This window comes from Lathyrus oleraceus, chromosome 6 (genome assembly GCF_024323335.1).
Source record: "Lathyrus oleraceus cultivar Zhongwan6 chromosome 6, CAAS_Psat_ZW6_1.0, whole genome shotgun sequence".
Classification (NCBI taxonomy): domain Eukaryota; kingdom Viridiplantae; phylum Streptophyta; class Magnoliopsida; order Fabales; family Fabaceae; genus Lathyrus; species Lathyrus oleraceus.
Genome location: NC_066584.1, coordinates 465,774,232 through 465,801,434, shown reverse-complemented (window position 1 = coordinate 465,801,434; position 27,203 = coordinate 465,774,232). Strand labels below are relative to the sequence as shown.

The window sequence follows — 27,203 nt, the reverse complement described above, 5'->3', positions numbered from 1 at the left end:
GCATAATTACCCTTTTCTTTTATTATGTGAAACAATATATTTTTAAAAAAATGTTTTCTTTTAAAAAATATGTATATTAGTTTGTGAACGACAAAGACAATAAAAAGATGAAATCATTTAGATTTTCTAACACACAAAGAGGATTAGATAACTCGACCCAAATATTGACGCTAATTACCACCGCAACATTCATGAATCCATTTATATTTATGTCATTATTACAATTTTTTATTTAAAATAATTGTAAATATTTTCATAATTGTCTTTTTAAAGTATAATACATCATGAAAATAGTTACAAAATAATTTAATTTATCATATAACGTTTTCATCGACTAACAATGATGTGATTGTTAAGAATATCTTATGTGATTATTCGAGTTTAAATTTAAAATTCTTTTTTAGTGTGTGAGTGTTCAGGTGACGTTTATCTATCTATTTTAAAAACTATTTAATTTGACATGATTGATTATTGTTATTAATATTTGGTCCTCAACTTCTTATGGCTCATTATAAATGAAATAAATATTTTTACAATAAATAAAAATAAAATTGTTTTGTTATTTTTTTTTTGTATTGCTATAAATAATTAGTGTAAAAAATCCAATGTAAAACTCTAGCAGTTGACTTTTGAAAATTTATATTTTGTTATTGATTATTGATTTAGTGATCAACATATACTAAATTAAACATTTGTAAAAAAAATAGAAATGTGGTGACATGAATTGGAATAAGGGGATTCATATAAGAGTGAAATGAATTATGATAAGAAAAAAAAAATCAAAATTGTAAAGAGATTTGATGGATTTTAAGAATGATTTTAAGAAAAAGAGTGGAGGAAGTGATTATAACAAAAAAGTAAAAAGCATCTATGTAAAAGATAAGAGAAGGGAAAGAATATACCATGGTTTATATTAGTTCGACCCAAAACCATGAAGCCTACTATAAAGGTCAAGAGTCATTCTTTGAGCTTTTCACTATCACAAAGCTTTTAACACAGACTCAACCCTTAACTTTCATACACTAAGATTTTATTTGAGGTTCAACTTGCAACTATAATAAATTATCAAAGTTCAAGAGAATAGCCTATCTTATTTTACAATTTAAAGTCAGAGTGATAAAACAATTGTTACATAAGAATAACTCTACTAATTGTTTGCTCTCTCGACACTAAAATTATTTTAAGGGAATGTAAAAATTCTAAGAAAAATTGTGAGAGTAAAAGCGAGCAAATATTAATAATTCTTGTGTGCTTTCAAATGAACACAAGTCCTCCCTTTATAGTAAAAGATTTAGCCAAGAAACAAGATATTTTTTAGGATCAGATCCAAACATCATAAATGATTATGCTACCATCATAATCGATTACTAAGTGAGTTCACCCTATAATTAGAAGGCAGATTTCTCTACATAATCGATTATACTTTATTTTTAAAGAGTTTTGCTCAAACCAAAATTATTTTAAAAGAAGTTTTAAAAAACAAATGAAGTTTGATAAAATAAGTAAGTGTTTATATGTGCTGGTGTGCGTGTGTATTTGTGTGTGTGTGTGTGTGTGCGCGCGCGTATATGCGTGTGCAGGTACATGTGTGTATGCGCATATGCGTGTGTATATACATGCACAAGTATGTATGTGTGTGTATGTGTATGTGTGTCTGTGTCTGTGTGTTTGTATCTGTGTGTGTGTGTGTGTGTGTGATGGGGACGTGTGTGTGTGTGTGTGTGTGTGTGATGGGGACGTGTGTGTGTGTGTGCACGTATGTGTATGGTGTGGGACGTGTGCGCGTGTGTATAAGCATGCGTGCATGGGTGGATGGGTGTGGGCGTGAGTGCGTGCGTTGTTGCTTGAAAATATGTCACATGCAAGTATACATGTACATTTTAAAGTAGCAGGTGATAAAAAGTAAGGATATTGTACCCACGAGGAGTGAATGTTACTTAGATTGATTTCACAATAAACTATATTTTTAACTTAAGCATGAGCAGAGATAAAAGTAATATATGAATGTCACAAGTTCAGTTTTTCTCCTCTTAAGCAAAACTGATTAGTGTAAAGTAAGAGTGAAATGATATCAGAGAGTGCATGTTAAGCCAAGGTTCATTAATGTTATTGAAGTAATTATGTGTTCATGATGTGTAGTGTCGTGCCATGAAGGGCCATAATGATCTAGAGGTGTATCTCTACAACATCAAAGCATGCATTACTAGGGCAATGGAACAAATCTCTAAGTTACACTTATTACCCTATAATACGTCTTGTGATAGACTGCCGCAGCAGGGTGCAGGTGGCGTTTTCCTTTCTGCATAGCACACATAGTAGTGGTTGTATTATTGTACCAACTTTGCCTTCTATCGCCTCTTGGTCTTATCCACTTAATTCAAGTGAAATTTCTTCAATACAAAGCAATGTTTCCCTCTAATACGTCATTCTTTCCAAGATTTCCCTAGGAACTCAGTTGCTTTCTCCATTTAATTTCTTTGGCAAAGTTCATCTCCCACTTCAGCATGCACTCCCGAGTGTTGTCCACTTCAATCTTGCCTTAGCACGATAGAACTATCCTTAAAATCAAGCAACAAACATATCAAACAAACAAAAGGGAACGCCTATTATGCTCCAAGCTAATTGTTATAAAATAATTAAAATGAACTTAAAGTAACAACTTAAAGGAAATAAAACTAGCAATACGAAAGAATTAAGGTATGCAAATACTCATTAAATGTGGGTTATCATGCGTGCGTTAGTGTGTGTGTGGAGGGGGGGGGGGGGGGGGGGGTATGTGTGTGTGTGTGATCTTAGTACTTTGCGACACGATTACTTTTACAACTTTGATCCTAGAGAAATAAAATATAAGAGAATATGATCACGAGTAAGTTATTAGCGTATATAACCATTTCTTAATGTTGTTCTTTAACTTTTGATTTATTTGAGCTAATCATCTAAAACTCCTCTCTTTTTTATTTGATTCAAATCTCTTTGATTTATGATGTTTATGATTTTTTGTTTGATTCCTTTGTCATCATCAAAACCCTTTTATATCTATTAACGCATGGAATTGCAATTTCTCCCTTTTGACGATTACATCGCATGTCTCAATAAGGTGTCTTAAGAGAGGTTAAGATGAAGAGAAAGATTGGAGTGTTAACTCCCCTTGACTAACATAGAGAGTATACTCGTCCTAATAGTATATTTCTCCATCTTTGTCATATTTCAAAAGAGGGGGAAAAAATCATAGAAATAACACATAAAAGACACATAGCAAGAATAAGAAGAAGAATAAGAAACACATATAGTGATTTAATCACTACATGACTAGTTTAATATTCCTAAATTTAGTTCTTATGAAAAAGAAATTTTATTTAGAAAGATGTTTGGTAAAATGTCTTCAAGTTGGCTAGATGAACTCACAAACTCAATCATGCATTCTCCTTTTTCAACATGATCCCTAATAAAGTGTTGTCTACTATCAGTGCCTTTCTTCCAAGAGTGAATTGTCGTATTTTTAGTGAGATTTATGGCGTCAATGTTATCGCACTTAATCGATACAGTTTTGAGATTAATACCATAATCACCTGATTATTATTTTAGACATATTACTTGTGCACAATAACTACTTACAACGATATATTTTGCTTTAGTTGTGGATAACGCGACATTTGCTTATTTCTAAGGCCCAAGAAGGATAAAAAGAAGTTGTCCAAGCCAATGTTGTCGCACTTAATCGATATAGTTTTGAGATTAATACCATAATCACCTGATTATCATTTCATACATATTACTTGTGCACAATAACTACTTGCAACGATATATTTTGCTTTAGTTGTGGATAACGTGACATTTGCTTATTTCTAAGGCCCAATGAGGATAACAAGAAGTTGTCCAAAAGATTTTCTAAGACGAAATGATTATCCGTTGAAAAGAATATAAGAAAGAAAGAAGTAGACAACAAAATTCCCTATCAGTTTATATAGCTTCGAAGACTTTTGAGTTCTATTCGAGAAACAAAAATCAAGGGGGAAAGTTCTCCAAAGCATACCTACCAGTTGATATCAAAGTTGAATACTACCTTACATGGGAAGAACTACAATTTTAGATTTCATGTCTTACTCTGGACTGCTATTGTCCATACTCTCTAACTAATTAAGGGGGAATTTGATCACTCTAAAATACTTGTATCCATTTTTGTTACCACTTCCACTGAGAGATGTGTTGTCATCATAAAAAGGGGGAAAATGTGGATCTGTGTGCTTATAGATAATGAAAATCATTATCAAAAGTTTTAATGACGATAACGCATGATAATAGTGTAAGTTTATGTGCGGTCTCTAAGATAGGGGGGGGGGGGGTGAATTAGATTTATTTGACTTTTATCGATTTGAAGCGTTATCACTAGTTTTATTATTTTTTTGAATTGATATGAAAGTAAATATGCTGAAAAATAAATGCAGAAAGTAAAGGACACAATTATATCCTGGTTCCCCTCATAATCCGAGAGTACTCTAGTACCCCGACTCCCTGTGACAGATTTTCTACTGTGTTAGATCTTTGTACAAGTCTTCTACCAAGACCTATCCTACAATATTCTAACATAATCAACACAAGAGAAAAAGAAAACAATCCTTTCATTTTCACTTTCTTGTTTTCAACAACCCTGGACAACAAGGTATACACAAATATAAGTTTGTAACAGAAGTTATAGTTCTTAAATCAACTATGTATTAATTGATCTTCTCTTTGTATTAATCATAATCCAAACATATACACCTAAGTACTCAGAATAATATGAATGAAACTTTAATGAATATGTATGAAAGTTCATGCAAAAAGTTTCATATTTGAAAGTTTAAAAAGTAGCTGGATTATGAGATGTGAAAGTTGTATATCAAATAATCTCTTTTGAAATATAAAAGTTTTATGTCTAAGAGTTTCTTTTTTGAAAACCAAAACCACATGTATATATACATGCCATATACCCTTTTAAAAAATTGTATATTCATGAAACATTCTCATGTTTGATGTATGAAATTCGCAAAATGGTGGAATCAAATTTTCACGAGTGAATCAAGTATTGTAAAAGTAAGGTAGTAGCTCACCAGGTCATGTTTGTTGGTATGTATGAGTGAACCAAGTACTGTAAAAGTAAGTTAGTAGCTTAAGAGTATGAAGGAATCTCTCTCTCTCTCTCTCTCTCTCTCTCTCTCTCACACACACACACACACACACACACACACATACACACACACACACATACATACACACACGCACGCGCGCACACACACACACACATACACACACACTCTCACACACACACATACACACACATACACACACACATACACACACACACACTCTCTCTCTCTCTCACACACACACACATACAAACACACTTAAAAATCCATTTTCAATTTTTTTTTATCATACAAGTTGTTTTCTAGTCCAATCCAAGCAATTAAGAAGTTGTTCAATCTCTTTCCAAATCCTTTTTAAACTAATCAATCGATTTGATAATTAAGTCAATCGATTGGCAAAATGTTTTATGTTATCTATTGGATTATAATGTTATGTCAATCCATTAGAAAATGGATAATCGACTAACTAAGCGATGGTAACAACACCTTAATAACCTACAACAATTATACATCCTATATTTCCTTTTTGGCCTGCAAATCATTTAAAAATGTGTTTTCTAATAGACTATAATAGTTTGCTAACATATTATAAAAGTGTTAATCGATTACAAAAAAAAAAAAAAAAAGGACAACACATTTAAGTCTTAAAGCAACTTTATATCTAAACTTTTCTATTTGCGTTTTACAATCGATTATATTTGTGTTTTCTAATCGATTAGAGTGTTTTTCTAAAAGATTAGAAAATAAATTCCGCCCATGGATCATTTCCTTTCTTGGTGCTTCGAACTACTATATAAGTGAGGGTCTCCCTCACTTCAAACCACGCCACTTTCCAATGTTTTCATATTTCTTTGAAATCTCTCTCTCTCTCTCACTCTCTCTCTCTCTCTCTCTATATATATATATATATATATATATATATATATATATATATATATATATAATATATATATATATATATATATATATTCTTTCACTTTAAAATGACCTTAATGCTAGTAAGTGAAGTTTTGCATGTGAGGAATAAATTTTTGTAAGTTGTCGTGTTGGTCGTTTATATTCTTAAGGGTGCAATACCTTTAAGATATTGAGTTTGGTTTTTGAGATCAACCTTTATTAAATATCTGTTATTGATTTATTAAGCTTTGCCGAAAAAAACTTTGTTTTGGTTATTGAGATCAACCATAAATCTTTATTTGGTTTGATAAAGTAACTTGGGTTAAAAGTTATCATTTGACTAGGGATAAGTCTGTATTCAAGGTTCGTGGGCATAACCTTCAAAAGCTCAAAGTTTATAGTGAAACTCTCAATAAGACCTTTGGGAAGATGACTAGGTCAACGTTTGGTCAAACCTGTATAAATATCTGGTGCAATTTTTCTAACCTTATCCTTTTACTTTATGCAATCTACCTTCAATATTTGATTTTCGCTGCAATTACTCACCAATATTTTTTTACTAATATGGTTTTAATCGAGAAAGGTTAAAATTAATCATGAATTTTGAATACCACAATTCACCCCCTCTTGTGCTTGAAGTCACATGTCAAACATTTGGTAGTTGAATTAGGGGTGGTGTGGTATCACTATAACACTTCGCGCAACTACTCAACCCACAATTCATTAGTCTCATCCAACTTCTTCTTGATCTCTTTCAATATTACTTTGTTTGTCAATTACACCTGCTCTTTCTCCTATGGATGGATACAAAAATAAATAATGTTTGCACTACTAAGGCGTGATAAAAATCAACCATAAAAGTACTAGCAAACTAAGTTCCATTGTCTGAAATGATGACCCCTGGCAAATCAAACCTGGACGTAATTCTCTGCCATTAAAAACAACATAATCTTTCAGTTGTAATCTTGGATATGACTTATGCCTCTATTTGTGAATAGTCCACTCAAATGATCAAGAACTTTATTAGGGAAAATGTACTAGAATGTCCAGGCCCCACTAGTAAAATGGCTATAGCGTTATGACAGAATGAAGGAGTTCACCAGGTGCGTGATGTAGATTAGCATGCCTATGGTATTTGCCACATTTTCTTATAAACACTATACCATACTTCATTAGGGTAAACTAGAAGTATCCCACCAATATGAATGTTATAAGCCCCTTGATACACTTCGACAAGGACTAAGCTGATTTTATGTTCTTCAAGACACCTAAATATGGGCGAGTTTCTTCCTATTTTGTAGAACATCCCTGACCCTAAAATGTACTCGGTTGTACGGTTGCAGATTTTCTTTGCCTCTAACTCGTCTTATGGTAATTTGTTTGGTTATAGATAGTGTATTATGGGCGTCATCCAACATATGGTATTGACGACTTCGATAATGTTGGTTTCACCCTCATATATGCTAGGTACGACGAGGATCTCATAGATTACAATATGGTTGTACCCTATTTTTATCGAGCTGGAAAGCTTAGACAAAAGGTCCTCCCTGAGATCATGTTTCCTTTGCACATAAATTATATCTTAGGCTTTAAAACTCTATAACAGATCACATACCTTTTTATATACTCGATGATTTAGGGCTCCTTAGTATGGTATTCCTCAGAAACTTGTTTTTACCGCCAACTGGAAATCAATATTGGATTTTAAATTTGATGCGCCTACCTCAAGGATGAGGGTCTTGTGGGAAATGAGAGCCTTATATTTGGCTTGGTTATTGCTATCATTGAAATTGATTTTCAATGATTGCTTAATCAACAAATTGTCTACTCCTTCTAACACTTCTCTATGATGCTTCCTTTCATGTTAGAGGCATCGCCTACCAACAACGTCGAGTTGGGGGATTCTCCTTGCCCATTGGTAAACTGAATTCTGCCAGAAAATCAACGAGTACTTATTATTTAATGTTTCCTCTATGTATATATTGGATGTCGTACTTAAATAATTTGGCAACCCAAAACACCATTCTTCCTGCTATATCGATTTCTTGAGGACCTACTGAATGGGATAACTTGTCTTTACCATTATCTTATGTCCCTGAAAATAGGGCATGAGCTTTCTGCGGTTACCACTACTGCTAATGAGAGCATTTCAATCTTCTAATATTAGCATCAGAGCCCTTGAACACCTTGCTCATGAAATAGACAGGCCGATCCACTATATATGTTTTCTGGACGAGTATTGAGCTCATCGTCTAGTCAGTAATATACAATATAAAAGTATAAATGTAAATCTTCTATTGGGTGTGTCAAGATGGTCAGTGGTGCTAGGAAAACTTTAAATTTTGAGAATGTATCCTCGCATTAACTCGTCCATTCGAATCTCTTTTTTTTCTTCAATGTGGTAAAATAATGAAAAACCTTATCGTCGACATAAGAAAGAAAATAAGACAAGGCAGCTAAATGCCCTGTCAGTTACTGAAACTCAATATTGGAAAGACTCTTAATATCACTAATAGTTTTACACTTCTCTTGGTTTTCCTCTATGCCTATATTAGTTAACATGAAACCATGGAATTTGTCTGTTTACACGCCAAATAACCACTTGGAGGGATTTAAGCACATGTTGTAATTTCTGAGTGACATCGGGATATCTTCCAAGTATGCAACGTGAATCCTCGTATGAAGTCTCCAATATTATACCATCAATGTAAACCTCATGGTTGTATCCTATATGTTTTGAAAACACCGCACCCACAAGTGTTTCATAGGCGACACATGCATTCTTAAGCCCAAATGGCATGACATTATAATAGTTGCCATGGTTGGATATAATGTTGTTTAGGGCACATCCATGAGATTCATCTTAATCTGGTTATATCCGGAATATGCATCCATAAAACTTGATGCTCTGTAGCCTGAAGACTTGTCAATCAAGCGATCTATATTGGGTTAAGGGTATAGTTCTTTAGTACATGCAATGTTAAGTTCAGTGAAGTCGAAACACATGACCAATTTTTTGATGTCTTCCTTACTAAGACCAAGTTAACCAGTCAAAATGGGTATCTTACCTCTATTATGAAATCAATGCTTGTCAACTTCTACACTTCCTCATCAATAGCTGCCCTTTTCCCCTACCCCACCTTATGCTTCCTTTGAGATACTGGCTTGACAACAAGACCAATGACAAGACAATGACACACCGCTCTAGTATTTATGTATGACATATTTGAGGATGCAAAGGTGAATAAGTCGAGGTTCCTCTTGAGAAGGGAAACCAACTCCTTTTCTTCAGATTCAGATAGAGACGTGCCCAACTTGGTGACTTGGTGGTCCAATGGGTCAATCTGGATCTCTTTTAAGTCTTTTGTTGGGGCGATCATTTCATTATTTGTCCCCAATATAGGGTCCCAACTTGCTATATTGACACCACAAGCGTTTGTATGAGGGGCGGTGCCCAGGGCAACAAGTTCCCTCATAATTTCTAAGTTGCTTTGATAGAATTCCTACGAAATCTCTTGATCCTCCCGTATTGCACCGACTCACCTATCAAGTAATGGTTATTTTGAGGCTCAAATGAATGGTGGAAAAAAAATCACATATAGTAATTTAAGGACAAGTCTTCCCAAGATAACATTGTAAGAAGACAAGGCGTTCACCACAAGATACTCCGCTACAATGGTTCTAGAACTTCCCTTTGAAACGAACGTCGTTTTAAGCATTACATGGCTCTTTACTTGTATACATTAACCTAAAAGGCCAACCATAAAACATTAGAATGCTCTGATGTTGCTGGGGTTAAGTCGAAGCCTTTGGAAGGTGCTCTAGAACAAGATATCTCCTGAGTTACCAGGGTCCATGGTCGATCAACATTCGCTTCACATCCCAATTAACATACAGAACCATTACAATTGACAATAATGAGGTCATTACTGGGGGAAGAACACCAACAACACTTTCGTTCAAGAAAGTGATTCCAAATTCTTGCTTTATTCACAAGATTCTGGCAATGTCAGCAAATATGATGTTTATTGAATAAACTCATTAGACATACTTTCTTTGGGAGGAAATGGATTCTCCACCACCGACGAAACCTTCAACGATGGTGATGACAACGATCTCAGATCTTTGCTTAAACATCCTCGCGATAAGACAGTGAAAACAACAACGAGTAAAAATGAGTGTGACCCATGTCAATTTATCGAGTCCCATGAAGGGTGCCAACTGTACTTGTTAAAAGTATGATATGTGACAATCCATAATGGTTAAGGATTGTCAGAGACTTTATGGTTGCTATAAGGTTGAGAGCTAGCTCACGTAAGGAAGGGAAAAAATATGTGTATGTGATTTTTGTGTGAATATAAGATTGTCCCTTCTCAACTTTAGAATTGAGATATTTATAGTTGTGCTTGGTCTAGACCCATTCGAAATAACAACTACCCCTAAATACACCATATAATTTTCTCTTTCAACAAAAACAAATTTAAAATTCTCAAACAATAACTTTTGTTTTAGAATATTCAAAAACTAAATTTTCCAAAATGAAAAATCCCCAAGTGTGCATGAGATAGTTTTTTATTTAAAAACAATATTAGAAGCCAAATTTAAAGTTAGGTGAATTTGTGGGATTAGAAAAACAAGTTTGGAAGTAGGAAGCAAAATTTGCAAACGTGAGTTTGGGCCATCTTTTTAGCCCAAATAATATTTCACCCATCACCTAAAGTAAACAAAGCAGAAAACCCTAATTCCATTTTCGGTATAAATTGCATTTGCAGATTTGAAAACCCTCCACTTTCACAGAATTCTACATCAGCGGCGGCGTTTGCTCTCACCGGCGATAATCAAACAAAAATCATCAAGCCATGGGACACAGCAACGTTTGGAATTCTCACCCCAAGACCTACGGTCCTGGTTCACGCACTTGGTATTGTTCATTCTCAAATCACGATTTTGCGAAATTTTCCGTTAATTATGATCTCATAGATACCTAATTTAGGGTTTCTGAATCTATCTCTTGCCGTTAATCACCTAGAAATCTTCGATTATTACTTGCAGCCGTGTGTGTGGGAATTCACATGGATTGATCAGGAAGTATGGCCTTATGTGCTGCAGGCAGTGCTTCCATAGCAACGCCAAGGAAATTGGTTTCATTAAGGTTAATATATGAATGTGATCTTCAGTTGTTAATATTTTGAATATTCTTTTTTGAAGTTTTATGATTGATACAGTTTTATTATTGTATTGCAGTACCGCTGAAGATCTGTTTTCTTTGGCCAGCAAAGGTTAGGTTTCTGCTGTAGAATGTTGGCAGGTTGTAATGGTTGAAGAAAACTTTTATTTCAGTTATTGTTTACAGAAATTTGACAATGGTTTTTGCATCTTCTTAATTTATCAGACTTTGTATTGTTGAATTAATATTGAGAATCCTTTTTATCTGACAGCTTATTGCTATTGACTTAACTATGTTGTTATTATGTTTATAGAGTTTCAATTGGTTTCATATTTTGACAATAGTTCAAGACATAGTAATAATCTGATAATAACAATTAAGTTATGTTGGAAATTAAGTTAGGTAGGAATGAGCTATAATTAAATCTTTCCAATGTTTGATCTCATAAGGGATTTAGCCCCATTTTATTTGAACTTTTTTTATTCAATTGACTCAAACCCCCTTGTATTTCTTTGAGGTTTGGCTGTTTAGAAATATATAAGCTTTCAACCTAGGCTATGTTTGGATTGATGGAATGGAGTTGTATGAGATGGAATTGAGTGATATTTCATTGGTTGGATTAATTAAAATCCGATGAAGTGGAGCAGAATGTAGTATAGAATGTAGTATGGAATCATTTTGATCTTTCCATTTTGAGTGTTCATTTCATGATATGTTCTATGATATTCAAATATAGCTGAAATCATCTTAGGCCTCAACAGTTTGATTTCTTTAAAATACTTCAATATAGATTGAATGTTACTTTAATTTGCTAATGCTATGGTTGGATTGATTGACTACAACGGAGTGGAGTTGAATGTAACACATGGAATGGAGTGGAGCAGAACGGAATTGAGATTCCATTCTGTTGTTTGTGTTGTTTTTATAATTTGACAAAATTTTGAAGGATACCATCATGTTTTATTCTGCTTGATTCATTAATTACAAATTCAATCAATGGAATTTGATTATATATGGCTCCCTTCCATTCCATTATATCAATTCAAACCTACTTACTAAGTTCTTTAAACATACCCGAAAGTTGTAACTTTCTCTATGAAACCTGTTCTTATTTTAATAGATTTTCCGTATTAGTTACAGAAACTTTGTTAGTGAAGTTAAGTTAATATATGGGTTTTTGCATGTTCTTTTCATTAAATGTTTAATTTATTCAAATTGATATTTTAAGGGTCTATTGATATTGGTTCTTACTTTTTAAGTGAGGTAAGGGGAATCTAATATCAACAAGGTACTAATCACAACCATAAATTCGTACCTTTTTTTTTTGTTATTTTGACACCAAAATTCATACACCATACACTTATGAAAACCAACATAGATAGGTGTTTGTTTGTGTCAAAACAAATTGTGTGTCAAAACAAAGAAAAAGTAATAATTAAGTCTTCTCAAATAACAAAACTATATAAGTGAAAGTGTCAAGTTTAGTGTATGAGTAGCATTTCTCTTTTTGTTATCTCATTATTCAATTTCTTTCTTTTGTTAATAAGAAAAAAATTGGATGTATTATGGCGATTAAGAAAGAAATTGGATGTTGATACTGGACAAGAATAAAAAGCCCAAAATTGCTTTTGTTAACTTTTACTATCCTATCCTTTTTAGGCCTTTTAACACAAAAAAGTTTGTATAGTGTTGGAAGTTATGTATGAATGGTAGTTATGCATTCACGGCAAATTAACATTATTTTTAAAAATCAATTAATTTAGACTCAATTTTTATTATTACAAAATTAAGTACACACTTAAGTGAGTAGAGTTAAGCTTAGTGACGCTAACATGGTTTGAGTAGAGAAATTGATGCCCTACCCTATTCCGTGTCAAGGACTTAATCACACTAATATGTGTCTAATAGGACCAAATGTTAATCTTTCTACCCACAATTTCACATGTGGTGTTGCAAGTTGAGCAGCATTGTCATTAATTAGTTTTCTGCAAGATTAAGACCAATTGGAGGTTGAATATGATGGATCCAACAAAAAGGGGAGCCAACAGTTCTATTTTGGTCGGCAGGAAATTGGGAAAGAAATTAATATGAAATGGTTAAGTTTCTTAAAATGTCAAAACAGTCATTATACAACTAACTAGTAACATAAAAGGAAAAAAAAGTGTTCATAAAAAGTGTTCAGAATTTAGTTATGAATCACGTAATTCTTTTTACTAGAAAAATATAATTAATATTAATATTGCTAATATTGTATTGTGATTGAGGAAAAAACCTATGTTTATCACAGTTAGGGTTATAGCCACAAAGGGTAAAGGAATTAGATTCAACTATGTTTCAAGTTATCTTATTCCTTGAGTTCTATAAAATGTGTTCTCATTCTACCAAGCAAATCAAAATAGACGAAATGCTTGACTATGTATATGGTTTTCTTATATATTACTATTTGAGTAAATCAAATAAATTAGATATAATTAGTTGTAATATGAATTTATTGATGATTAGTATTTTACAATTTCTTGTAATATATTTTACGTTCTACGTAACGAAATAATAATTCAATGTTGTAATTGTAAATTTCTTAAGGCATTTTGCCATGTTTAGTACAGGAAAAAAAATCAAATCTTTCATCCGCCAAAGTTTTAAGTTTCATTTTTTATTAGTCAAACTAGTAGCTTTGGTATAAATTCCTTCTTCCATATAAAACTTTAGACTTTTTTTTAACCGCACGGATATCATAATGGATAGGGATAGGATATTCAAATTAACCAATTATTTATATTTATATTTATATTTAAATTTTGTTATTAAAAATCAATTAATTTTTAATATAATTTTAACTAAATTCATATTTTTGATATCTTATTAAATATGATTTTAACCAAATTCCTATATCTAAAATAAAAATCAATTTATTTATTAAACTTTTTTTCATTCTAAAAGTAAATATGATGTTTTTTTTAAATAAATTTTTTATTTGAAAAAAAAATGTATGTTTGGAAAAATATTTTTTTTCTGTAAATAAAAAAATAAAAATCAAAAATCAAAAAATCAAAAGAATGACTTTTTAAAAATAATTATTTCCCCAAAAATAACAAAATACGATTTTTTATTTTTTATTTTTTTATAAATAAAAAATATTTCTTTAATAAAACAATTCTTGAAAAAAATGATTTTAATTTTTTTATAAGCAAAACGAATTTATAAAATTAGTTAAACTTATTTATAACAATTTTATAAAATAAAATCTAATTATGACACTTTGTTTTAATAATCGATTATAATATATAAATTATTTATAATTATGAATTAGTTATATTTATGAACATCTTTAATGACGGATCTTAGATTTATTGGATTAAAGAAATAATATTAGGATATGAACTTAAAAATTATTTAAATTGACTTGAGCTCGCTCTTAATGTGCTATTTTTTTTTGTTATTTTTACACAAATATCAAAATAAAAATTTATGATATTTATTATGAATACAATATATAAAATATATTTTTCAAATGTAATACATTTTTAAATTTTTAAATACTATACTGTAGTTTTTATAGATACTATTACATAATTTTTAAATATAATATAAATTAAAATTGTATAAAATAATACACAAATATTTAATAAAATATAAACCAATAAAATATGAGATAAGTGTGAATTAAAATGTAAAATAATTAAATACTAATTTAATTATATTGTTGTATAAAATTGAAATATAAATATCGAATAGAATATAGATAAAAACACAAATTCAATGTATTGATTTAAAATGAGAAAATATAAATACGGATAAACACGCTACCCGCAACCCATAGCCCTAATGAGTTTTTTAGGATCGAGCTTAAAAGATCCTGAAAAACATAAGCTTTAATTTTAAGACTTAAGTCCTACGATTTATCGGATTTGGTTGGTCAACCCTTATCGGTTAGCTCATTTTTACGACTCTAATGAGCACCATAATCAGTGATTATTTGATAAGAGGTCATCAAAAGACTTCGCTGAACACCGTTTGATATTATGTATTGTCATAATTGAATTTGGTTTGACATCTTGATCTCACAAAGAACATCTACATCTTGATAGAACATTTTGATCTCACAAAACATTTAAATCTTGATAGAACATCTTTATCGTTGCTTCTTCTTGACAGATGAAGACTTCTCTTAATGTCGTTTGACATACCATGTTGTTATCATCAATACCATCATAATCATTTGATGAATGTAGACAATTGTACTTGTAAACACATATATCTATATTTTTTTTCATGATGAGAACGCATCTCTTAAAGAAATGGTAAAAGAAAAAAGACACGAGTAAGATATTGTAGTGGTTACACTCCCTATCACAAATATAAACAATATACCCTATTTTTTCTGAGAGATATATTTTCCCCTCTTTAACATTATCAACAAGGCAAAAAAGATAAACATATAAATAAATGTCAAGAAAATACGCAAGCACATAGATCACAAATATTTAAATAATAAATAACTCAAACTTAATATTAATTTAAAGAGAAAATATTCAAATACAAAGGAAAGATTTGCATGAAATTAAACTCACTAAAAACAAGAAACAATACATAGAGCAAGACAACTATTCTTTGTCCCCATCATCATTCAATATTCCTTTCTCTATTAGATGTTTTTTTTTAGAAAAGTAATCTCATTTGATATTCTTTGAAGAGCTATGGAGTTTTGTTAGGAGATTGAGATAAGTGTTGAGATCATTCCTTCGGAAGACACTTCTTAAGGAGCTTCGACTTTAATTTTTGCCTTAGCTATTAGAATATACTCCAATTCTCTGTCAACAACTCAAATCTTTATCTTCTTTAGAGTCTTTGTTCCAAATAGAACAAAAGAAAAATATGTAGGTTCATCTTTCATATTAATTCCAAATTTCTCAAATATCTTGATGATTAAACTCCCATAGGGCAACCATGTTGAGTTTCTCTTCTTGCAATTAAGCATGTTATACATCACTACATATGCCTTATTGGTTGAATAGTTCTGAGCTAGCATCCACAAGGTCACACTGTCTTCTTCTATGAGTTACTCTCAATGATCATTTCTTAGGAATAATCTGTTTTCAACATTTTCACTTTAATAGGCAGTTATGATCTCCCATTATTTTGATAAGAAAATTTGAAATAGCAATGAAGAGGTAGGGACTTTGAAAAACGGAATGGGCATTATTCATATAATTTATTCCAAATACAGATAAACTCTACAATTCTCCAAGGCCCTCAATGGTGAGGAAAATATTTTTCTTGCAAACTTCAGATATGAGAGACCAATTTTCAAGCTTGAGAATCACAAAGAATATTTTGACATATTTGATAAGCGAGTTCTCATTTTTTTTGGAGAGGAAGTCCTTAAGCAATCTTTGACTAACAACATTGTAGAATATGAGCCCTTTAAAACGCTTTAACTCAAAATAAATGAGTTGAGAAGCTTGAGGTTGAAGAAGTTCTTATCGACACTTTCTTCTTGAGATTTTGATGATACATTTCATGATGAAGTCCCAACAAGAAAAATATTTGATAAAATTATGATGATGATGATTCTCGCAAAAAAATAAGAAGTGTACCTTTATATAACTTTGTCTATAGATGTTTTAGACTTGATTTGGTCGAGAGAAACTCTTGTTGATTATATTTGGTTCAAAAATATTTTATTTGAAAATCTTGTTAAAAAATACCTTCATAATCAATTAAAAGTCTATTTAATCGATTAAATCTTCATGAACATTGATTCGTTCCTTTGATTTTGATCAAATATCAATTTGATGAAGATTTACTAAAGATATGAACTCTTAATCGATTGATATCATCTTTAATGTGCTAGATTTGGAGTGAGATTTAGTCTTTAATCGATTAATCTCAATGGCATTAAGCTGCATTTTTCAGCTTCCTTAGCCTGCTTGGGCCTTGGACAACTTTGGGCATTGGACTGCTTCCCACACTCACTTATTTTAGCTTTGCACCTCTTTTCTCTAAGTATTATTTCTCAAGGTAAACGATTAGTAAAAATAAATTAAATGAACTAGGAGAATAAATAAGCACTTGTTAGAAAACGAACCAAAGTTTTATGAGTTTATTCCCTTTCAAGTTTGTTCCCTTAAACCTTTAAAGAACTTTTGAATTGTCCCTCGTTGATGAGAGCAAATAAAATAGAAGAAGTGTCATCTCTTTGAATCTCTTGATACGATAGGTGATCCAAAATTTATTCCTTCTCAAGATCTTTTCACCAAAAATACTTTTCCATAAACCTTATTGACCATAAGATCATCAAAACCATCTTTCTATGATGGAGTCTGCAGACTTATGTTTTGCATAACTTTAACTTATATCTTGAGTATTTGAAGTGACAAATTGTACCTGCAAAACAAATAATTTTTTTGGTTTTGGTACCAAAATCTTTTTGGGTCCTTTTGCGTTAGTGAGTTTAAGATTTATTGAGTTATCCCCTTAGATAATATTACATCACATATTTTTAAAAAAATCAGAAGAGTTCTAGATTACCACGCTTATAACAATGATTAAATTTATAAATGAGACAATTAGATTTGGTCTTTTCATGGCATATACTAATAAATGATTTATTTACTTGAGACCATAGTATAGTTCTATTATAGACGACTCTTTGATTAGATAAAATTAAATTGAAATTTTCATTATTCTTAGTGAATTTATTTATGGTTTCATTCAAATGACTAACTTAATTTTTTAACGAAATACATGTTTAACATTTGTCGATTCTAACTATTGACTTCTAATATCCATTATCTCATTTCCAAGAATTTAATTACTATTTTCAAGAAATTTAATGTGATCTTGGAAGTCAACAATATTTCTTTATAATTTCTCAATTTCTTTATTAAGATTGAAACTTAATTTAAATATTTGCTTATAGGTCATAAATGTTTCCTTACCATCGTCTTTTTCGTAGGTAGCTTTGATACAAATGCGAATTCTTTGTCTGATTTTTTGGTTGATCTCCTAGAATATACTTCATGTAAATCATTTGATGAACTTCCGAACGAAACTTTGAATGAATCTTTACATGAATCTTTGCATGAATTTATAGATGTTTCTTCACTTAATTCTTCATATGATGCATCAAATGTTTTGTATGTCGGGTGCTATACAATCTTTAGTAAATTACAATAATTCTATAGCATCCGAGCAACTTTCACAAATATTTTTCACTCTCAAATCACTAAGACAATTTAGGTGAAAAAAGAGAAGATGAAGTAGAAGAGAGTAGAAATGAGAAAGAATAATGAAAAATTCGTTTTCTAGTGTACCAAATAAATGAGGAGAAGTCATATATTTATAGGGAAAAATTTGCTCAAAATAGAAAAGTATTCATGGACTATTTAATGAATTAACCGATTAACCCTAGGGTCTAATTGATTAAGAGCTTCAAAAAGACAACAAGCCTAATCCCAAAATAAAAACCCTACAACGATTATGTGGCTTGAAGGATTAAAAATATTTCTAATCGATTAACGAGTCTTTTTTTCACACTCTAATCAATTGGACTACGTTCTTCATTGATTAAGTCGTGTACAAATGCTTTCAAAATAATTAAGAACACTCTTGGTCAATTTCACATGAACCTTGATAGTTTTATCAGAGGTTTTACGGTGTTTTAGAAAGTTTAAAGAAGTTTTAAAAATATTTTTCAGTGTGCGTGTGAATTTTCTTAGTAATTAGAAAATTACTCGTATATATTTATATTCAAATTATCACCCTGATATAAAATCAGATGAACTTTCACACTTTCTATTTTTCGTGACTTTGAAGCCTTAAGATCTCTTGTTTGATTCATCATAGATTAGTAATTCATCCCGGACTTCTTTGGTAGACTCCATCATCATCAGAAATTATTTGACAAAAGATCATCAAAAGACTTCACGAACACCGTTCACCGTTTGACCTTAGGTGTTACTGTCATCATTGAATTTTGCTTGACATCTTGATCTCCCCAAAAAACATCTTGATCTTGGTAAAACATCTTGGTCATTGCTTCTTCTAGACAGATGAATAATTCACATAATTTCGTTTGACATCCCACGTTGTCATCATCAAAATCATTGATCATCTTACGATTGCATCCGATTGTAAAAATATTAATTTAACTATTAAATTAAATGTAAAATATTCTTTTTAGTCCCTTAACTATACTTTTGAGTTCAGATTGGTCAATTAATTTTTTTTCATGTCAGATTGATCTCATAACTCTTTAAATATGTCATGTTAGTCATTTTTGTCTTATTAACAACAGAAAAATCTAAAAATCGATTATTAAATTTATAATTTACTAGACACGAAAAAAAATTAAGGGACCAACCTAACACGAAAAATAATTAAATCTATGATTAATCCCTTAATTTTTTTCCGATTGATCCCTAAATTGTTTAAAGACTATCATTTGAAATAATATCAAACTTTTTGAATAAATTCAACCCCATATATATATATATATATATATATATATATATATATATATATATATATATATATATATATATATATATATATATTAATAACGAAGATTTCTAAGCGTATTTAATTTATCTGTAAGAGTAATGTGCAATTTTTTCCTCTTAGTTTCTTTATTTTTGATTGTCATCATTGTCGTCATTGAAAGTAAGAATGAATACCAAAATGTTTCCAACTGTTTTAAGCTTATATAAAATAGGTTCTTTGAGTACTCAAAGCACTAACTCAAGAAATCAAATACGAAGAATCTTGAATCTTTGGCTTCAAGGATTATTAACTTCAAAAGCAATAGAATAATAACCACATTTTAGAGCATGCTTAATAGCCGCCAATACACAACACAACAAACCAACTTTCAAGCTATAAAGTTGAGTATCACTTTTTTTTTCTTTGTTAATAAATAAATAATTAATCACACACTTTCTCCTATGTGGGGTTGAGTTGAGGTGGAAAGGGGAAGCAAAGTTAGAAAGCTATGGAATACACAAAATATCTTCTTAAACCCATAATCGCTTCCGAAGCAAAGTTAAATAGCTAGGTTACAACTAATAAACAACTCTTTGAGTGGTTGTTTAGTTTTAACCTATGATTCTTTTGAGTGTGCCATAAGTAACATGCTTTCAAATTAGAATTATGTCCTTCTCATCATTTTCCATGGATTCATTTAATCAAACGGTTTAGACATTGTTTTCTGATACCAAATGGGAAATTACAATCACTACTTAGTGAAAGCTTTTTGAAGTGGAGACATAAATCATTATATTATTTATTACTATGAATTATTAGTTTGTCTTATTATATTTAATAGTATGGGCAATAAATGAACAATGACTGCCTCGTTTAACTTCGTCCTGCCATTGGTTTTAGAAAAATAAGGCAGACGGAATAGACATACTTGAGAGTGCGAATATAAAATCTTGTTGCACCCCGTACTAAATTTGAGAGCGGAGTGGGGTAGACATGCGTGCACTATATTTTTTAAGTCTAAAAATATAAAAATGCATGTGTTTGAAAAAGACCGGAAAAAAAGGGACATGACACGACAAATACATTAGAGGATGCAAACTTAAACACCTTTGATCCGTCCTACACTAAAGTGAGGGCAAAACAGACATGCCCAACGGACCGAGCCCATTTCGCCACCTCTATTTGATAGTATTGGACAATTAGTTTTGTCAAATTGAAATACTTAACTAAGTCTCCTAACTTCGATTGATTGTTAGACTAATTTTTATTGATCTTATGTTTATGAAAATAAAAGAACAATAAGAATAATAAACCATATACGAAAAATAGAAATTAAAATTTACCTCCAGCCATTGTTACAATATTGTGAATGCATTGTCTTTTGATTCTTCCAAACTTTTGCTCACTCATATAGATGGTGTATTTCTGAAAAAGTGATTGGAGACAATTTTTGGACCAAAGACTATTTATAAGATTGACTCTACCATCAAGAATTAAAGCCATTAAAAATCAATACCACCCAATTTAATGGTCATATTAAGGACCATTAAAACCATAGAAAATTTAGACTCTTTACGAACCAAAATCCCACCATTTGTGAACCACTTTAAAATTGGTTTTTACTAATGATTATTATTATTATTATTAAAAGTAAAAACTGTTACATTCCCCCACTTGATTTATAGAATCTAATTATTGGAGACTCATCAAAACTTCCTCAAGAAAAAAATATGTGAATCATAGCGATAATTTCTCTAAAAACGAGTATTATCATCTATGTATTACAACATGTTTATTTTACAAGTATAAGGTAATCTGGTAACTAAACTTGATGAATAAACCAATGTTTACTCTTGGTCCAATTGTAATTTTTTTCCTCAAAACTAGTGTGTTCATGAATATGAAAAAACATCACAATATATGAGTTTTATTAATAAACTATATGCATAAAATCATAAGGTAGACCCAAGTCCCATATTCTCTACATAATCCTTGAATTTTATTGGTGGCATGCCTTTAGTCAAAGGATCAACGATCATTAAACTAGTGCTAATATGCTCAATGATCACTATTTTATCTTTAACTCTTTCTCTAATTTCTAAAGACTTAATATCGATATGTTTGCTTTGACATCCATTTTTATTGTTCTTAGCCATAAAGACATTAACTGAATTACTGCAAAAAATCTTCAGAGGTCTAGAGATAGAATCCATGATTCTAAGCCCATAAATAAAACTCTTGAGCCATACACCATGAGAAGTAGCCTCAAAACAGGAGACAAACTCGAATTTCATAGTAGAAGTAGCAACTAAAGTTTGCTTAGTACTTTTCCACAAAATAGATCCACCAACCATAATAAAAATGTATCTTGATGTTGATTTACGAGAATCAACACAATCAGCAAAGTCAGAATCTCAATAGCCGACCACATCTAGATTGTCTGTCTGCCTATACATAAGCAAGTAAGATTTTATTCCTTGAAGGTATCTCAACAACTTATTTGCAGTTTTCCAGTGGCCCATACCTGGATTACTCTGATATCTTTCTAAGGTTCCAACAACAAATGCAATGTCGGGTCTTATGCATATTTGAGCATACATAAGACTTCCAATAACATAATCATGTGGAATGTTCTTCATTTGTTTCCACTCAAAATCATTTTTAGGGCATTAGTTCAAATTAAATTTATCACCTTTGACAATGAGAGAAACACTTGGTGAACAATCTTTCATTTGAAATCTCTCCAAAACATTGTTGATGTAGGTTTTTTGTGATAGATCCAAAATTCCTCGAGATCTATCTCTATGGATCTTAATACCAATGATATAACATGCCTCTCCCATATCCTTCATATCGAAGTTTTTAGAGAGGAATTGTTTCAACTCATTTAGCAAACCCTTATCATTGGTTGTAAGTAGTATATCATCCACATATAATATGAGAAAGCAAATTTTAATCCCACTGACCTTCTGGTATATGCATTGATACATGGGATTTTTAACAAATCCAAATGAAGATATTGTTCCATGGAATTTGTGATACCATTGACGAGAGGCTTGTTTTAAACCATATATGGATTTTTTAAGCTTGCAAACCAAATGCTCACCATTATTAGACGAGAAACCTTTAGGTTGTTTTATATAAACTTCCTCCTCTAAATCACCATTAAGAAATGTTGTTTTCGCATCCATTTGATACAACTCAAGATAAAAATCTGTAATTAATTCCAAGATGGCATGAAAAGAATATTTCTTAAATACAAGAGAAAAAATATCTATGTAATTGATTCCTTCCTCTTGAGTAAATCCCTTAGCAACGAGTCTGGCCTTGTATCTCTCAATGTTACCCAATGAATCTTTCTTGATTTTAAATACCCATTTACAACTAATGGCCTTTTCCCCATTAGGTAACTATATAAAATTCCATACACCATTGATTTTCATGGAATTCATATCATCACTCATGGAATCATACTATAAGTTTGACTCTTTACAAATCATGGCTTGCATAAAGTTCTTAGGATCGTTCTGAGCTCCAACGTTATAATCATATTCTTATAGATACATAATGTAATAATCTGGAATAGCCAATTTTCTTGTCCTAGTAGACCTCCTTAATGTTTGATCAACATTTTATTATGAGTTATGTTGTTTAACTAATTGTTCATCATTTTGGTGACCAACTTGATCTACTAGATTATTAGCAGCTTATGGAGTCTCGATGATTGGTTGATCAACATCCATTTGAACTTGAGGGATATTGTGAATAGAAACCAATCTATCACTTGAAGTGGAAGGTCCATGCTCTATATGATCATGCACATAAGTTAAAATTTTAATTTGATCGCTCACAGTAATCAAATGATTTTTAAGAAACTTTGCATTTCTTGACTCCAAAATCCTAGTTGTGTGAGATGGACAACAAAATCTATAACCTTTATACCTTTCGGCATATCCAATAAAATAACCACTAATGGTCCTCGGGTCTAGGTTTATTCTCTTTGGGTTATAAGTCCTCACCTCAGATGGACATCCCCAAACGAGCATATGTCACAAACTCAGTTTCCATCCTTTAAATAACTCAAACAATGTCTTTGGGACAACCTTGGATAGAATCCAGTTTAGAATATGTACAACCGTCTTTAGTTCTTCATTCTACAATGACTTAGGAAGATTAGAGTTTCTAAGCATACTCACCACCATGTCCAATAATGTTTGATTTCTTCTTTCTGTAACACCATTTTGCTTCGGAGAACCAAGCATAGTGTATTAGGCAACATTCACATGTTCTTGATGAAACTTAGCAAATGGATGAGGTACCTGTCCACTTTCAATGTATCTACCATAATATTCACCCCACAATCTGATCTCACTATTTTTATCTGCTTTCCCCATTGGTTCTCAACTTTAGCCTTAAAGACTTTGGAGGCATCCAATGCTTCATTTTTATTATTAAGAAAATAAATATTCACATATAGTGAGTAATCATCTATGAAAGTGATGAAATATCTATGACCAAGTGCATCCATATCTAGACAACGTACGTTTGCATGAATTATTTCTAATATATTTGAACTCCTATTGACACCTTTCTTAGACATGTTGGTATGCGTTCCCTTAATGCAGTCAACACAAGTTTCAAAGTTAGCAAAATCTAGGGTATTAAGTACCCCATATTTTACTAATCTTTTAATTCTCTATATGGAGATATGTCTTAATCTACAATTCCATAACATAGAAAAATTCTCATTAATATTACACCTCTTAGTGCCAGCTTAAACATGCATTGAACTATAAATGTATTCTCTTTGTAAATTAATACAATAAAGACCATCAAACAATATACCATTCCCAACACATTTCGAATGATAAAATAATTCAAACAAAGTGTCTTTAAAATTAAAGGAATATCCAAAAGATACAAGTCTAGAAGCTGGAATCAAGTTTCATGAGAAAATTGGTACATAAAAGGTCCTTTCTAATTTTAAAATAACATCATTATTTAAAATTAAAATGCAAGTTCCAATAGCCTTCACATGTGAGCCCATCCTGCTTTCTGATAGGATAGTCCGTTCACTTCCCATTGAATTCCTTAGATTTTGCATACCCTGTAAGAATTTTTTATATGGATTGTTGATCTAAAATCAATACACCAGGTGTTAATATTAAAATCATACATATTAGATTCATAACAACAAATGAGAAAAAATTACCTTTCTTCTCAAGCCATTCTTGAATTCGGGACATTGCTTCTTCACGTGTCCTCCCATTTAACAAAATTAACACTTTGCTTCTTTCATGATGTCACCTTGCGGTGGTATTTTGAATATCCCCTTGTCATTGGCTTGAGACTTGTCTGTTTTAATAACTTTGTTCTTCCCGCGAGTGTTTATCATCAATGCACTCTCACCTTGTTCCATTACAAGCCTTTCTTCATCCAAGGTGATGTGGTACCTACCTATAATTCAAAGGTTCAGGAGATCGTTTGCTAATGTAAATAACGCAAAGAATACTAGATGGAATATAAATTAAAGATTATGTGATGGAAAAATTCACCATGTAGCTGGTTCATTGCAATGAAAGAAAATTGATACGTTGTTTCCAGATTTTGCCCTTGAGCCAAGGAACCTTAGGCTTGGACTTTCCATCGACGGAATGAACACATTTGGTAATTTGAATACTAACCATACTTCATGGCATATTCTTCTCATAATTTACAACCCATCTATGTGGTTGTGCATGAAATGCAAATATATGATGTTATCAATGATGATTTCGGGTTCAAAACAACCAGGGAACGACATAAATGTTTATTTAACGCCATTGATTAAAGATTTAAGAACTTTATGGGAGGAAGGCGTTGATATTAATGATGCATATAGAAGTGATAAGTTTAAGTTGTGTGCCATGTTATTTTTCATAATCAATAACTTTCATTCATATGGTAATTTGTATGGGTACATCGTCAAGGGGCATAAAGCGTGTCCAATATGTGAAGATGATACATGCTTCCACAAATTAAAAGAAATGGAGAAAACACTGTTTACCTTGGGCATCAAAATTTTCTAAGAACTAATCATCCATACCGTAGATTGCAGACGACTTTTAATGGAAAACATGAGTTTGGTATCCCTACAAAGCCCTTAACCAGGAAATACGTTTATAAAAGACAACAACACATTAATGTTGTGTTTGGAAAGAAAGGAAAGGGTCTGTCGAGAAAAATATTTGGAAAAAGAGGTCGGTATTCTTTGATCTTCCATATTGGTCTAGCCTCGATGTAAGACATTGTCTTGATGTCATGCATGTGGAGAAAAATATATGTGATAGTTTGATTGGAACATTTCTAAACATTAAAGGCAAGACAAAAGATACTAAGAAATCCTTTGAAGATATGGTGGTGATGGGTATACAACAAGAGTTAGCCCTAAAAGATATAGAAAATAGAACATATTTGCCCCCTACATGTCACACTCTGTCTAAAAAAGAAAAAAAGTTTTTTCCATTGTTTGCAGGGTGTCAAAGTTCTCTAAGGGTACTCATCAATATGAAGAGAATTATGTTAATGAATTATCTCAAATTAGTTGGATTAAAATCTCATAATTGTCATGTCTTGATGTAACAACTTCTACCAGTGGCTATCCGTGACATTCTAAAAAATGCAAGGATAACTATAACCAGATTGTGCTTATTCTTCAATGATATATGTAGTAAAGTCATTGAACTTGGAAATTTAGACGAACTGGAACTTGAGGCTGTAATTATCTTGTGTCAATTAGATATGTTTTTCCCTCCATCATTTTTTGACATTATGGTTCACTTAATTGTTAATTTAGTAAGGCAGATTAGGATTTATGGTCCAATTTATTTACGTTTGATGTATTCGGTAGAGCGATACATGAAGATCTTTAAAGGGTATATAAAGAATCATCACTATCCGGAAGCTTCGATCCTTGAATGGTACATCACCTAAGAAGTTATTGAGTTTTACACAAATTATTTGTCCGATGCGAACTCTATAGCAATTCCCGAGTCTCGTCATGATGGAAGTATGATGGTAGAGGTATTCAAAGTTTAAATGTTAAGACATTTGTCCGAGATATAGTTCTTCAAGCACATGTTATATATATGTAATAAACTTAGTGAATTTAAACCTTACTTGACCATTCACAAAAGTCTTATTAAGGAAAAATTCCCCCGGATCAGTGAAAAATGTTGTTGACAGAGCATAACAAAACTTTCATAACTTGGTTTAATGAAAGGGTTTCTAAAGAGAGTAGTACATAAGAGGTAATTAAATGGATGTCACATATGTCTAAGTTTAATGTAATAACTTGGAATTCCTACGACATTACTAAATATTCATTCTATAGAAAATCAAAGGATGATTGTAATACCTTGCAAAATAGTGAGGTTATGGTTGAAGCTGAATTTATGTACTAATCTAGTTCGAAAGAAAAGAATCATGTACTAGTATCTAGAGTGTACTTTGGGATCATTGAGGAGATTATGTAGATTTATTATGTTACT

General features: G+C 31.4%; 1 protein-coding gene across 1 annotated transcript; it reads left to right on the top strand.

The window, feature by feature from the left end:
- Window positions 1–10,655: 10,655 nt before the first annotated feature.
- On the top strand, window positions 10,656–11,460 carry LOC127092051 (40S ribosomal protein S29). The gene is made up of 3 exons (XM_051030832.1): window positions 10,656–10,944; window positions 11,076–11,175; window positions 11,268–11,460. The coding sequence occupies exons 1-3, from the start codon at window positions 10,883–10,885 to the stop codon at window positions 11,274–11,276; spliced, it is 171 nt and encodes a 56-aa protein (XP_050886789.1). The 5' UTR covers window positions 10,656–10,882; the 3' UTR covers window positions 11,277–11,460.
- The last annotated feature ends 15,743 nt before the right edge of the window (window positions 11,461–27,203 follow it).

Bases quoted from the DNA above. Each gene is read 5' to 3' on its own strand.
- LOC127092051 (XM_051030832.1), top strand. From the start codon at position 10,883: ATGGGACACAGCAACGTTTGGAATTCTCACCCCAAGACCTACGGTCCT. The intron at 10,945-11,075 runs GTATTGTTCATT...TATTACTTGCAG, and splicing joins GGTCCTGGTTCACGCACTTG to CCGTGTGTGTGGGAATTCAC.